Genomic DNA, 15,004 nt, shown 5'->3' on the forward strand with positions numbered 1-15,004 from the left:
GAAACAAACGTAGATTTTCTCACTTCAACTTGTTGCACCAGTTCAGCAGTGCAGACAAAACGAACAGGCCTATAGTTACAAGCGTGTTCTAAATGGATGCATTCAGTACTACAACCGCTCACTGAGCGCTAAGTGAGCTTTTGCATCTGATTGGTGCATATTTTTAAATCTAAAGATATATACCAATCAAATGCAAAAGCTCATTGAGCGCTCAGTGAGCGGTTGTAATACTGAATGCACCCAATATGGGCCCTAGTGTTTTTACATCATATAAGGGACTGTGATATTCTGTGATAAGTAGTTGTCAGGAATTAAGTTTTCTGTGACAAACGGGTTTCGTTAATAGAATAAAATGCCGAAAAAGAAGACCGGTCAACGAAGGAAAGCCGAGAAGCAAAAACTGCGGCAGAAAGAGATTAGAACTGCTAAGGAACAAATAGATTTAGCAAAGTTTCCTTGTAATTCAGTAATGGTGTATATCATACTAATTATATGTATTTATATAATTATATACGAAATAGTTGGAATATCTAGCAATTAGAATGTAATTATTTCATTGACATTGTAGGAATGTGATAAATGTGGCAAGAAGCAAAAGAGCCGTGCCTTTTGTTACTTTTGTCAGAATTTGCAAAGGTTACCTATGTGTGCACACTGTGGTAAAATTAAATGTATGTTGAAAACAGGAGATTGTGTAGTACGACATCCTGGTATCTTTACCACAGGTCTATCAATGGTGGTAAGTAAATTTATATGAATTTTGAATTATAGAAATATATTGCTTAAAATTTAATGTTATTTTTATCATTTATTATTTTAGGGAGCTATATGTGATCATTGTGAAGCCTGGGTTTGTCATGGAAGACGTTGCCTTACAACTCATGCTTGTATCTGCCCATTAATAGATGCTGTTTGTCAAGAATGTGAAAGAGGAGTTTGGGATCATGGTGGAAGGATATTTCGTTGCTCATTCTGTAATTGCTTCTTATGTGAAGATGATCAATTTGAACATCAAGCATCCTGTCAAGTATTAGAGGCTGAAAGTTTTAAATGTAACCATTTTTATAAAATATCTTTATTTTAATTGTATTATGATTTCAAATATATTAATGTATTATAATAAATGTTTTCAACTTTTAGGTCAATCGTGCAACCGTTTGGGACAATATTCTTGTCTCAGATGTAAAACATGCTATTGTGAAGATCATGTTCGTAGAAAAGGTTTTAAATATGAAAAGAATAAACCTATTCCTTGTCCAAAGTGTAGTTTTGAGACATCACAGACTAAAGATCTTAGTATGTCAAGTAAGTATTACATTTTGATTTGATATTTGTAATTGATTTCATTTTATTACAAATATATGTATATAAGTTTATTTATACACACATTTAATTACACATATTTCTATCTCTTTAGCAAGAAGTCATAAGTTTGGTAGACAAAATCAAGGTAGTTCATTTGAGTCTGATGATGAAAATGGATATAATTCTCATGGTACATTGAAACATATCTTTATATCCCCATTATCAATATACTCATTTTTATGTCTGTAATAAATAAAAAAATGTACTTATGTGATAGGAAATCAAGATTTTTGTTATGGAACCAGTAGTTATACTAATGAAGATGATGAAGATAATGAAGATGATGATTATGATGATGATGATGATGATGATGATGATGAAGATGAAGATGAAGAAGAGGAAAATGAAAATAGAGAAAATGATTATGATGAGTCATTTAATATGGATAAAGGCAAGAAGGATATTAAAATACAACAAACTTCGTCTAATGATAAGAATAAAGTTTAACATATATTTAAAAATGTAAGATAGCAATAATTGAAAATAAAATATTACACTATAGAATTTAGAACCATGGAATATTTGAATAGACAAATATACATGAAAAAAAGAATTCAAATAATTGAATAAATTGAGTAAAACAAACAATTGAATGACTTGAATAAAACAAGTAATTTAATTTAATAAATTTAACAGTTTCCTATATATTTTTATACAATGCACATACATTTATAAAGATGAGCTTAATAAAAATTTATAAGACAATTGTAATTATAAAGTATAGTGAATTAGATATTGAGTAGTCAACTATGCACAATTGAGTAAAAGAAAATAAATATTAGTGAAGGAATAATGTTTATTATATTATATGAGTTTTACACAATTTAAAATAAAAAGATCATATAATCAAAATTATAATGTATGTGCTATATATAATATTATACACGCAATGTGGTATATTCAGATGGGAATGCAAAAGTGTGGGACCCAAAAGCATTAACACTAGGTAACAATCCAGCATTTGGTATAATATTCCAAGATAATGTTAAAGTAATATTCCTATTTCCCCTGTAAAAACAAAATACAATATATTTAATATCTATGATTTTATCTCCAAATATATATTTTTTTTCTCTATAATATTCAATCTCTATGATATTTTACCTAAGACCTTTGCCATCATCCCAAAAGTAATATTTTGTATTCATGTTTTTGAAGTCAAGTAGAGCATTGTCTCCACGAAGTACTATTTTATCCCATAATACTACCTACCAGTAAAAAAATAAGAATTATCTTTTTATATAAAAATTATATAGAATATAAATTAACAAGTTAGTAAATATACCTGATTAAATTCATTATTCTCTGTTTGGTATTCTGCTGTTAAATATAAGAATAACTGTTTAACATTCCAATTAAATAATGGAGTGAGATGTAAAAGAAATGTAAGGTAAATAGTTCGACACACTTATGTAATATAATAGTTTCATAAAAAAAAAGATTGATATATTTCTATCAGACTTCTATTTTTTTTTAAACTAGTTCATAGAAGCAAAGCAATAGTTCAAATTAAATACATATATTTATCCAAATTAAATATGTGATTTGAATACTACATATGACTATTAAAGATAATTATATAATATTATGTGTAAAGGATATCAGTTTGTAGATCAAAAGTTAAGTAACCCAAGTCATTCTTTTCCCTCGATGCGCTATAATCTGGAACATTTTTCCTGGAAAACATGATTCTTCTATCATAACTGTTTTTAACCATATAAAACCAAATGTAGCATATATATATAATAATTTTTAACATATTGAAATAAGCAAAGTTCTATAACATAGCTTTCAGTTTAGCTTTGTAGTAGATTACAAAATACAAGAACATAGTTAATTTGATGGAAACATGTTTTAAGATGGAAAAAATTCATAACATCTGTTATCACTTACACAACAACTTTAACTGTATTTAACGTTGCGTTCGCTCTGTAATCGATAAATACCGTTGAAAGAAAACAGCAAAATGTGAGGCAGGCTGATACACTTAACGTATATGCTAAGATAGCATTTCCACGCGTTAGAACTGTATGCATATTGTAATCTTGCACTTTGTTGATAACTGCAATAATCTCCTCAAATTAAAATTAACTGATGTAACTATGCATCAATAAATTTCTAACCAATATGCATTGTTTTCCCGAAATCTTGAAATTTTCAACGTCAGCGCTCTAAAGCATTGAACTATAAATATAACCATACTGGAAGGAGCCCTAGTCCATCCACGATACCGAGCGGTTAGAGAGAGATAGTTAAGCTGGGGCCGTGTTGTCTCTTTTTAACATCAACTACCATGGCTGGTAACATTAGTCCCGATCTGTACGGTCGCGGATATAAAGGTTGTCACTTTTTTTTTAATGACTTTCGGGACGCATCCCGACTCGAGAAAGATGAAAGCTGCTGGCTGCTCGGCCTGCGGAGCACACTGCGCAGTAACTCACAACGAAAGGCGAGAAATGAAATATACGTGGTATGACATAAGTATGTCAACAATCATTGCATTTAGCGGAGAAAACCGCTCAATGAGCGATTAGTGACTATTGGTCCTTACTATTAGATCCTTACATTCAGACCAACAACGTTGACAAATTATTCAATAGTTGCTCAACCGTTGAACGCGTCGTGAACGCACCCAATTCTTACATTTTGAAAAATCAGCAGCAGAGGGATAGATAGATACATAGTGCAAGTCATTCAAATGGGAATGCATCTTTTGCAAGGTATTGGACAGGTATGTATATTAAATTTTAAGTGAAATCGTATTTATTTAGTCACTAATCGTTCACTGAGCGGTTTTCTCCGCTGAACGCAATGATTGTTGACATACTTACGTCATACTACGTATATTTCAATGGCTGCGTTCAGAAAACACAACGGTTACACAACGGTTGAGTAATTCGTCAACGTTATTGGTCTGAATGTAAGGATCTAACAGTAAGAACCAATAATTACTAAGCGCTCAGTGAGCACTTTGTTTTCTGAACGCAACCATTTCTCGCCTTTCGTTGTGAGTTACTGCGTAGTACCGCGATTCTGTAACTCGTTATTGGAGTTAACGACACTTTCGTTATCGTTGCGCAGCTTTTGTATACCGTAGAAAAGCTGAGCAACAATAACGAAACTGTCGTTAACTCCAATAACGAGTTACAGAATCGCACCACAGTGCAGCGATTCTGTAAAGCTAAGACTCCATGCATGCGGTGAGCTGCGGCAAACGGTTGCGGTGACCAATCAGGAGACAGACGCATGCCGGAGCTTGCCGCAACCGGACTTGCGCCTCCCTCCTGATTGGTCACCGCAACCGTTTGCCGCAGTTCACCGCATGCATGGAGTCTTAGCTTAAAGCCAGCGGCACACGGTGCTTGTTTTTGGATGAAAATACTGCGTTCTAATTGGTGCATTTCCATCTATCTTCGAAAATGTACCAATCAGAACGTAGTATTTTCATCCAGCAAGCAATCCAGTACGAAAACAAACACCGTGTGCCGCTGGCTTAATACCTCATCTACAATAGAAAGGTCATTCTACAATACGTGTCGTAAGTTGTAAGCCGTAAGAACTGACCAATTATAGCCGATTATTTTTGTAATAATCGACTGTGATTTACCAATTCTTACGGCTTACAACTTACGACACGTATTGTAGAATAACCTTTCTACCTCGTCTACAATAGAAGTCGTAGAGTCGTAAGTTGTAGAAATTGACCAATCATAGTCCGGTAAGAGAAAAATAATCGACCGCGATTGATCAATTTGTACGACTTACGACTCTACGACTTCTATTGTAGACGGGTATTATATTGTAGACGAGGTATAACTCGTTATTGGAGTTAACGACACTTTTGTTATCGTTGCGCAGCTTTTGTATACCGTAGAAAAGCTGCGCAACAATAACGAAAGTGTCGTTAACTCCAATAACGAGTTACAGAATCACACCACAGATGTCCAGACTCTGTATTCTAGGGTTTCTAGGCTCGGCTAAAAGCGGCCCATGACACTTCTCCTTCTTCTACTCCTACAGGTCCAGAACTATCTATTGAAGGAAGGAAGAAAGGATGATCGAGAGAGTCATCATATGTCAAAATGGCCGAGCTTATAGCGATCCCGTTGAAGAAACCGTCGGACATTGACGTAATAAAACCTCTTACTAATATTATCAAATCTACATATAATAGCCCAGGTAATCAAAAAGATTATACAGACGCTATCGCAGAATTCAGCAAGTTGAGAAACAACGCTTTGTGGCGAGCTTTTGAGAAATATGAAAGTTCTTTGGAGGTTATCTACACGTATGTATGAGTCATCTGTAATTAATGATAGTGTTAATTGTAAAGCGATAACAAAATGTTATGTCACTAACCATTGTGATCCATGATGTCATTCGGCGAAATGAATATTGCATTTATCATACATTTTATATATATAATTGAATCTTAAGATTCATGTCAGTCATATGATTAAATTCCATTGTAAGTGAAAGATATTGGATTAGTGTGCTCAGTACTCGGTAGTTAATTCAAACAGCTTATTAAGGTTGAACTTCAATTCAAGCAGAATCTCAAACTGTATGATTATTTATATATATATATATATATATATGATTCCAGGATAACAGAATATCTCAAGAAATATAAATTTTATAAAAAATTTTAGACATAAGTTGGACTTAAAAAGATCTATTCATTTGCTTTATCAAATTGACTTTGAGTGGTGCCACTAAAGTTAGGTCAAGATCTCTTGAATTTTTTTGATAGCATCTTTTTTTTATATATCTTCAAGTCTCTTGTCAAAGGTATCTGTAAAAGAATCAAAAGAATCTGTAAAATATTATCAATGTCTTATTTTAAACTGTAACAGTTTCAAAATATATCGAATTTGAAGTCTGTACTTAAATATATTGTTATACTCAGAAAAAATGAACATCCCTATTTATAGAATGTTTCTACAAAATATCTACTTCATGTTTTATTTAATATTTTTTTTATTTCATACAAATTTTTAAATATTTCAAATTTGGAGTTAGTTTCAACCATAATCAGGCTTCAAATATAATCAGACTGAAAAGATATAAGCAAATTAAGGTTCAATCTTAAAATTTTTACTGTTTTTGAATTATATATATTTACGAATTTGTATATTTCATCAATATATTTCAAAACAAGGACATATTTGGAATTTAAAAGTTTCTGCTCTACATTCCATATTTAAAGAATATGCAGAGCTATTGTTCCAACCTGCAATTCATGGAATTGCAAATTTTTCACACTTTTATTTTAAAAAGATCAAAATTTCTAAAATTAGAATTCACTATTCACTATAAGTAAAATAGATTAAATTTAAACTTAATAATAAATAAAATAATAAATTGATTTACAAATTAATAATAGGTTTAAAACTTATTCCATATATTCAATTATATTAAAACTTATAAATTTTTTATGAAATTTTAGAAATTTAGAACTTTACAAATTAAGATATTTTCATTATATACACACTCACATACAGAGTAAAGTGTGACAACCCAAAAACCCTAAAAATATTTGTCATCAAAAAATTGTTCATAACAAAGTTTCATGTATCTGAGAAGTCTTTCTAACTATATAAACAAAAGTCCATTCTTACTCTTCTTCGGAGTTGAGTGGTAATTTCATAATTTCATATAAGATCTATAAAATGTTACACATTTGGATTTTACAGGAAGAAACAAGTAAATTTTATCTGGAACATTTTTTTAAAAAATACTTCTATCAAAAGTTGTAAATATTTTAACTTTACAGTAAAATGCATTCAAATTAAAGCGATAAAACCATAAATTAAATAAAAGACTTCATAGTTTTTCATATTTTTTACTTTATTGAGCTCGAGTACATGAAATTTGTCATGAACAAGTTTTTGATACGACAAATATTTTTAGAATTTTTGGATTTTCACACTTCATGTGGAGCACGCTATATACAGGGTGTCCCATAATTGTAACACACCAACTCCATAGGGGTGTAGAGCTAAGCGAGAGGAACGAAAAAGTCCTTTTCCATTTAGCGATATCTCGCATAGTTTTTTTAGTAATAACCGCGTAAAGTTGGGCGTTTGTCACTCCCATCATGACCTATAGATGCTCTGCGGCGAGCTATGTGCGTCGAAGCTGAGCAGTATCGCGGCTCGCACTAACCGTCGCACAGTGTCAAGACGCTATCGCGACAGTTAGCGTGAGACACGTTATCGATCAACTTCGCCGCAGAGCGTCTATAGGCCAAGATGGGCGTGACAAACGCCAAACTTTACGCGGTTATTACTAAAAAAAACTATGTGAAATATCGCTAAATGGAAGAGGACTTTTTCGTTCCTCTCGTAGCTTTACACTCCTACGGAGTTGGTGTGTTACAATTATAGAACACCCTGTATACAAGGTGCCCCATAACTTAATACGAAAAATTCGTGGAGATATAGAATGGGTTAAGGAGGTATGGAAGTCCCGTATTGTTTTGCGATATTCACAATAAGTACCGAATTATTAATGACACAAATCTGATGAGCGCGCGCTAAGATGTATGATTGGAGAAGATTTCTGTTATTAATAATGCGATATCTATTGTGAATATCGCAAAACGGTATAGAACTTTTATGTTTGTCTTATTCTATTCTGTCTCCACGAATTTTTTGTACTGAGTTATGGGACACCCTATATATTATATAGGCAAGGTGCCTTAATTTAGATGATCGAACGCTTGTATATAACAACGGGTAGAACTCGTTGAATAAAAAAATCTACCATTTTGTAACCTACTTTTTGTATCATTTGTAAACTACTACAGTAATTATCATGATTATAATGATGATATTAATGAAAAAAATTGATCGATGTGCGCGATGCAGTAGGGTGAACTTTTTAGACGAATCTCACTGGAGATATTTGAATCTATCAATAATTTTCTATTGACGGTGTGTAATACTGAATAATGTTCAATATGAGATTGTATTTTCTCACTATCATTACATACTATTTGTTGCCCAAAAGATTGTTAATAAATGTTAGACATCTTGCATGAAATAATGTTTCACCCTATTGCGTTATGTTACAACCATTTGCTAATTTTCTTTCATTAATATTTTGATAGTTACTATAGGATTTTACAAAACAGTAGAGGATTTTTCTATTCAGTTTAACAGGTTTTATTTGCGACACTTAGATCCAAACATTTTGTGCATGTGTTTAAAACTTATATACTATAATTTGTAGAAATCTTTAAATTTCCAATATATTTATAAAAAAATTAATAAATATACACACATGCTTTTATATTTATTTATTTATAGCTATTATGATCAGTTATGCGCTCTGGAAGGAAAAATCCCTGCTCATGAATTGCAAATACCATTTAAATGGAAAGATGCTTTTGACCGTACCATTTTTGGGGGGAAACTTAGTTTAAGTAAGTATTAAAAAAAATCATTTTATTTTTTATCAGAAACTGTCATCAATTTGTAACTTTGTATTAAAACTTATTTTAATTATTTAAAAACTAGCACTCGATACAAAAGTGTTACAAAAATACTTATTGTTACACTAAGTGTTAAAAAATACTTATTATTACTTACCTTTAAACATAGAATATATAATTAAGTATAATAGATAAGATAAGAGTGATATAGATTCCAAGTAGGTATATGCAACTTATCTTATTAAACTTATCTGTTATTTTTATTCACAGCAATCAGTACATTGGCGTATGAAAAAGTATGTGTTCTTTTCAATATAGCTGCTTTACAAAGCTCAGTTGCTGCTATGCAATCATTAGATAGCGATGAAGGATTAAAATTGGCAGCTAAATTGTTCCAGGTTTTTTTTCTATACATTAATAATATTTTCGACATATTAATCATGTTTTAATCGATTAATTCCTTTTATTTTAGCAAGCGGCTAGTATATTTAATTTTTTAAAGGGAAATGTTATGATAGCTATTCAACAAGAACCAACACCCGACATTAGTCCAGAAACGCTCGGGGCGTTAAGCGCCTTAATGCTCGCACAAGCACAAGAAATATTTGTGTATAAAGCAATTCATGATTCTATGAAAGATGGTATTGTCGCTAAACTAGCAGCACAAACAGAAGAATTGTATGCGGTTGCTTTGAAGATGTTTCAAAAAGAGATTTTCCGTGCGTTTTGGGATAAAGAATGGGTACCTTTGGTTAGTACACTGAAAGGGTATATAAGACATAATAATTTTTTATATTTGCACGGAAATTATAGATACTTGTAAATATTACAGATAGCAGGTAAACAAGCTGGTTACCGTGCTATGGCTGAATATTATCAGTCGCTTGTATGCAAAAACAATAAAATGATTGGAGAAGAAATTGCTAGATTAGAGGTAATTATATTGTCGGTAAAAATTCATTGCAATCTCTTGCAAATGAATTTCTTTAAAGTGATTATACAGTAGTGTGTTAACATGTAGCATGCTATGGAGTTATTCAAAGCTGCTCAACAAAGATCAAACAAGCCTAATTTGTTCCAAGACTGCGCTAATAAAACGCAAAGAAATTTAACGGAGGTGAAGAAAGATAATGATTTTATATATCACGAAAGGATTCCAGACATCAAGAATTTGGAATCTATAGGAAAAGCTACCGTTGCTAAACTACTTCCGCTTCCTGAGACGTTCAGTTCTAATTTTAAAGGTTTATGATAATGATTTTACGCAATTTTATATATGATCTTATCTTCATGTATTAAATTAATCATATGTTTATAGATCTTTTTGCGGAATTGCTGCCTGTTAGTATACACCATGCATTGTCAGCTTACGAAACTCGTCGCAATGAACTTGTCAATTATGAAGTTTCGAATTTACGGGAAATGACCCAACTTCTAAATAGGTATGTGAACAAGTAATTCGTTAAGTTATTATTGTTTTATAATAAATTTCTTATTTATATGTGTACAGTGTTTTGGCAAGTTTGAATCTACCAGCAGCTATTGAAGATACCAGTGGAACAGAAATACCTCAATCATTGTTAGAAAAAGCTCATTACGTACGAGACACAGGTAGAATAAAAGGTTTAGAAGCATCCATGGAAGAGTTGCCAGACTTATTGCAACGTAATAAAGAACTTCTAGATGAGGTGAAAATATTCTTTAAAGTTACTTTGTATATTGTGCGTGTGGAAGTAAGTTTACGCACATGTCTTGCTAATATCTTTATTTATAGTCTGAGAGAATGCTACAAGAAGAACGTGAATCTGATAACCAATTACGAGATCAATTCAAAGAACGTTGGAAGAGGATACCGAGTGCCCGATTGACAGAACAGTTTACTGTCAATTTACAAAAATATCGCGAGATTATTAATAATGCAGTTGCTGCTGATAAAGTAAATGTTTGAGGAAACAAAGAAAAAGATCTTTCTTTTATGTTTTTATATTCTTTGTACTTTTATTAACATTCTGTCATTAACAGAATTTATTAACATATTTATTAACATATTGGTCATGTACAGGTAGTTCGTGAGAAATACGAAAATCACAAAGAAGGAATGGAATTTTTAAGTTTGGATGAGGATGAACTTACCAGAGCTGTTCCGCAGGGTTCAGCTGTTCAAGAGAGTAATGTTGTTAAGCAACTTAGGAAATTAATGGAAGATGTAAGTGAGTGATAATATAACAACAAATGAGATACATACGCACACATCCACACATACGCATAAATTTCTTAAAAAAAGAGATAATCATTAAAATATCTATATTTTAGGTAGCTGTTTTGAAAGCTGAACGTGATACCATCGAAAGTGAATTTAAATCCGCTACCAATGATATGAAAAGTACATTCCTATCGGCCTTAGTCAAAGATGGTGCGATCGATGAACCGAATATATCTGTTGAGAATTTAGGGAAATGTTACGGGCCTTTGCAAAAACAAGTACGAGAGAATATAGCGCGCCAGGAAGAATTAGTTACTGAGATTCAGGTGTGTCTAGGATCCTTGTAAGATAAATTTGTAATTGTATAAATTGTAATTGTTTACGAATTAGATAAGATAAAAAGTAAAATATAAATTAATTTGTAATAATTTTAGCGTTGCCATGCAGAATTTACAAACGAACAAGTCGGTGCTGGTAGTTCACGGGAAACAATGCTCTGTAAACTAGCTTCTGCCCACGATGCATTTAAAGAACTCAAAAATAACTTAACAGAAGGAGCTAAGTTTTATAATGATTTAACACAGGTATGCGCTTACATATAATATTATTTCGTACATTTGTTATTAAAAACGTCGTTGACATGTAAACTTATCTATTTCTTTCGATAGTTATTGGTGGTTTTCCAAAACAAGATATCCGATTTTTGTTTCGCTCGAAAAACTGAAAAGGAGGAGTTACTAAAAGATTTAACGACAAATTTGAGCCATACTGGCCCTGCTACGACGCCGAACATTCCATCTCATCATAGTGGTATAAATTAATGAGTACACCATTAATTTTATATTAATATTTTTGAATTTTATAGTATCTACATTATACTAGTGAAATAATTATAGTGACACTTGAAAATTATTATTGACATTTTACTAGGATTTAATATAAAAAGTTTAAATTACTGCGTTTCATATAAATATTAATCTTTATCTAAAGGTCCATCTGGCATGAGCCAAACAACGGATACTGCTTTATCATCGCAGCTACCTTATCCTGTGCAACAAGGTGGTATGCCCATGCCTTATGGTGTTACACCAGCACCATACCCAGCATATGTGCCTCCACCTATGCCAGCAGCTTACAATCCGTATGCTACGATACCGTATCCTACGCAAGGTATATAAATGTCTCAAGCTTATCTATAATCATGTATATGTCATTTGGAATTATTTAAAATATTTAAGCTGCGTTCTGAAATTCACTGCCAATACTGAAAATACATAGTTTGTGTCACGTATACTATAAAATTTCAGTGCTGGCAATGGATATCGGAACGCAACCTTAATTATAGTCAGGCACATGAGCCATCTCGCCTATATACAGGGTGTCTTATAACAATTGTTACAGAGTTTGTGGAGACATAGAACGGGTTAAGACAAACATAAAATTCCATAATCCCATATCGTTTTGCGATATTCACGATAATTATCGAGTTATTAATTACAAAAATCTGACAAGTGAACATGCGCCGAGATAGATGATTGGAGAAGTGCCGCCGCCACTCGAGCTATAGCGCGGTCCAATCGATCTAGCAATTGTTGGTAGCATGCAGAGAGACATAGAAACGGCGAGATAAAACACGAATAAGTGCAATAATTGCTGGATCAACTAGCCTGCACTGTAACTTGAGTGGCTGCAACACTTCTCCAATCATCTATCTCGACGCGCACTAGTCAGATTTCAGTCATTAATAACTCGATAACTGTTACGAATATCACAAAACGGTGTTTATATTTATTTGTTCTTATGTTTGTCTTAATCTGCTCTATGCTTCACGAATTTCTTGTACTAAGTTATGGGACACGCTGTACATAAAATTTTTTTTATTTTTCATAACACTTATGTATATATTTAAGTTTTTTCAGTAGCTTTCAATTTAGGACAATATTGCTCTACAATCTATCTATGCCATCTTTCTACAATCACATTATTTAATAACTTTGAAAAACTATTTGATTGGTCATTTTATTAATCGGCTATATCATAAATACATAAAGACGTGTGAGAGAGAGAGAAAGAGAAAGAGTATGATTATTAATGAATTTTTAGGGGGATATAATCCGTATCAGCCATTACCTCAAGTTCCATATGGCGCTTATGCAACGTTACCACGTTATAGTGGTGCTCAAACACCACGTGGTCCAAATCCATGGTAAAAGTTATACAGGCATGTAGCATTCATAACTTTAGGGTATATTATATGGTATATGTGATTTTGCGCAGTTCATAATTATATTGATTAAAGTAAATCAAGCATTTTGAATATATAAATTCTAAAAAGACCCGCTATTAACAAACAAATTTATAGAGACAGTGGTTACATTTGACATAAGTTAATATATATGTTAGCACTTGTGTTCCCGACAAGGTTTTAGAATAATGTTTTCAATGATTAAAAGCGTTTATGCTTCCCCTAGCTTACGCTTATTAAGATATTTCGCTATCTTCGCAGGTCTTTTGATTGATGATGTTAGAAACGAAAAAGAGATATGTTCAATATTCTTGCAAAATTCAATAAAATAAAAAAATATATTCATAAAACAGCACAATCTATTGAACATGTTTGTAAAATATTTTAGGCATTTTCTCCTATAACAATAAATCTTAAAATTAATGCGACATCTAATGTCATATTAATTTCAAAGTGTTACTATTTTAACTTATATTTTCTTATAATTCTGCCATATTAATTTTATGGTTATTGATGAAATAAACAGAAAGAGTTTGGACTATTTTATATATCTGCTCAATTGGTTGTCATTTAAAAAAAATTTTATTTGTATTTTTATTTTATTTTTGTAAGAATTTTGAACATTTATTTTCTCGCTTTTACCAATAATTATAGATGGCCATGGAGAGTAATCAGAAACTTTAAATATATTTTTAATATGCTAAAAAAAGTGGGAACTGTTCAGTAAATATGTTACAAAGCTATTGAACAGCACTCAGTAAAATTTTAAAAGTCATAAAATTACTTTTTCTATTGAATGTAACCAAAATTATTTATAATCCAAAGAAATTTGTATTTACTGATTATTGTGCTACATATTTATGTCATAGTAAATCTTTTTTATGATACAAATTGATTGTTGTTTGTTGAGTTTTAAGTGTCGCTTTATCAATTGCTTAGAAGAGCTTATTATACATCAATAAATTTATAAATATATTTTGTGAAATAAACTGGAAGAGAATGTACAATTATGTGTATAAATTATTTTCACATCTGTTATCAAAATGTTATTTTAGAAGAATTTGCAAGTTGTTGCTGATGTTTTTTAATGTGTGACGTGGGAACCTGTTATGAAATTGTGAAAAGGTTTCCAACTGGAAAGATTCTATTTTCTGTAAGTTATTCTAGGTAATTATCCAGTTTAGGGGCTCCGCCTTAGAATTCGATAAAAATAGACTCAATCAACGCGTTTTTTAATAAGGAGCAACTTTTTCCTCTACGAAAATTGTCGCTCTCCACTGCGAAACGAAATAAAAATAGTTAAAGTTGACTGGTATAATAGGTTAGGAAATCTGTCAAGATTCCGGATGGGTTTGCAACTTTTCACGCGCAACGAGGACGGGGTGGGTGCGGGAGGGGGGGCCGAAGGCCCCCCTCGCACCCCCCCGTGTGTGTGTGTGTGTACATATGTTTGTATATTTGTGTGTGAACTCTAAATTACACACATAAGTACAGAGAGAAGTTTTGATTTTAAATTAGCGCACTTTTTACATGCGCACGCAACCACTGAGCATGCGCACGTAACCACAGAGTGTACTCCTGTCGCTATCTTTAGTCTGTATGACAGATTTCCTAACCTATTATAGTCAACTTTAACTATTTTTTTTTCGTTTCACAGTGAAGAGCGACAATTTTCGCAGAGGAAAAAGTTACTCCTTATTAAAAAACGCATTGATTGAGTCTATTTTTATCGAATTCTAAGGCGGAGCCCCTA

The 15,004-nt window shown here is 32.0% G+C and overlaps 3 protein-coding genes across 4 annotated transcripts; 2 read left to right on the plus strand and 1 right to left on the minus strand.

Annotated features, from left to right (window-relative positions):
• The first annotated feature begins 245 nt into the window (after window positions 1-245).
• On the plus strand, window positions 246-1,889 carry Noa36 (zinc finger protein 330 homolog Noa36). Its single transcript, XM_011145579.3, has 6 exons — window positions 246-472; window positions 569-739; window positions 821-1,052; window positions 1,141-1,305; window positions 1,418-1,495; window positions 1,583-1,889. Exons 1-6 carry the CDS (start codon window positions 353-355, stop codon window positions 1,810-1,812), a joined length of 996 nt encoding a protein of 331 aa, XP_011143881.1. The 5' UTR covers window positions 246-352; the 3' UTR covers window positions 1,813-1,889.
• Window positions 1,890-2,193: 304 nt separating this feature from the next.
• Window positions 2,194-3,852, minus strand: Spase22-23 (Signal peptidase complex subunit Spase22-23). Its single transcript, XM_011145580.3, has 5 exons — window positions 3,259-3,852; window positions 2,968-3,041; window positions 2,651-2,739; window positions 2,470-2,573; window positions 2,194-2,373 (listed from the first exon to the last, which is right to left on the minus strand). Exons 1-5 carry the CDS (start codon window positions 3,399-3,401, stop codon window positions 2,244-2,246), a joined length of 540 nt encoding a protein of 179 aa, XP_011143882.1. The 5' UTR covers window positions 3,402-3,852; the 3' UTR covers window positions 2,194-2,243.
• A 1,534-nt stretch (window positions 3,853-5,386) lies between these two features.
• Window positions 5,387-13,804, plus strand: ALiX (programmed cell death 6-interacting protein-like protein AliX). Of its 2 annotated transcripts, none has more exons than XM_025296869.1 (15): window positions 5,387-5,653; window positions 8,679-8,794; window positions 9,074-9,201; window positions 9,276-9,554; window positions 9,636-9,737; window positions 9,825-10,047; window positions 10,122-10,245; window positions 10,314-10,491; window positions 10,578-10,739; window positions 10,866-11,009; window positions 11,117-11,332; window positions 11,441-11,590; window positions 11,675-11,816; window positions 11,997-12,176; window positions 13,110-13,804. In XM_025296869.1, the coding sequence occupies exons 1-15, from the start codon at window positions 5,448-5,450 to the stop codon at window positions 13,214-13,216; spliced, it is 2,457 nt and encodes an 818-aa protein (XP_025152654.1). In that variant the 5' UTR covers window positions 5,387-5,447; the 3' UTR covers window positions 13,217-13,804. The 2 variants fall into 2 exon arrangements, with proteins under 2 accessions (XP_025152654.1, XP_011143885.1); XM_011145583.3 differs by lacking the exon at window positions 5,387-5,653 and adding an exon at window positions 7,683-7,737 and having other exon boundaries at window positions 13,110-13,803.
• The last annotated feature ends 1,200 nt before the right edge of the window (window positions 13,805-15,004 follow it).

This window comes from Harpegnathos saltator, unplaced genomic scaffold (assembly GCF_003227715.2).
Source record: "Harpegnathos saltator strain DR-91 unplaced genomic scaffold, Hsal_v8.6 scaffold160, whole genome shotgun sequence".
In the NCBI taxonomy this organism is placed as follows: domain Eukaryota; kingdom Metazoa; phylum Arthropoda; class Insecta; order Hymenoptera; family Formicidae; genus Harpegnathos; species Harpegnathos saltator.

Bases quoted from the DNA above. Each gene is read 5' to 3' on its own strand.
- Spase22-23 (XM_011145580.3), bottom strand. From the start codon at position 3,401: ATGCATACAGTTCTAACGCGTGGAAATGCTATCTTAGCATATACGTTA. The intron at 3,042-3,258 runs GTAAGTGATAAC...CATGTTTTCCAG, and splicing joins AATACAGTTAAAGTTGTTGT to GAAAAATGTTCCAGATTATA. The intron at 2,740-2,967 runs ATATCCTTTACA...CATTTCTTTTAC, and splicing joins AACTTTTGATCTACAAACTG to ATCTCACTCCATTATTTAAT.
- ALiX (XM_025296869.1), top strand. From the start codon at position 5,448: ATGGCCGAGCTTATAGCGATCCCGTTGAAGAAACCGTCGGACATTGAC. The intron at 10,246-10,313 runs GTATGTGAACAA...ATATGTGTACAG, and splicing joins ATGACCCAACTTCTAAATAG to TGTTTTGGCAAGTTTGAATC. The intron at 11,333-11,440 runs GTGTGTCTAGGA...TAATAATTTTAG, and splicing joins AATTAGTTACTGAGATTCAG to CGTTGCCATGCAGAATTTAC.
- Noa36 (XM_011145579.3), top strand. From the start codon at position 353: ATGCCGAAAAAGAAGACCGGTCAACGAAGGAAAGCCGAGAAGCAAAAA. The intron at 473-568 runs GTGTATATCATA...TTGACATTGTAG, and splicing joins TTCCTTGTAATTCAGTAATG to GAATGTGATAAATGTGGCAA. The intron at 1,496-1,582 runs GTACATTGAAAC...CTTATGTGATAG, and splicing joins AAATGGATATAATTCTCATG to GAAATCAAGATTTTTGTTAT.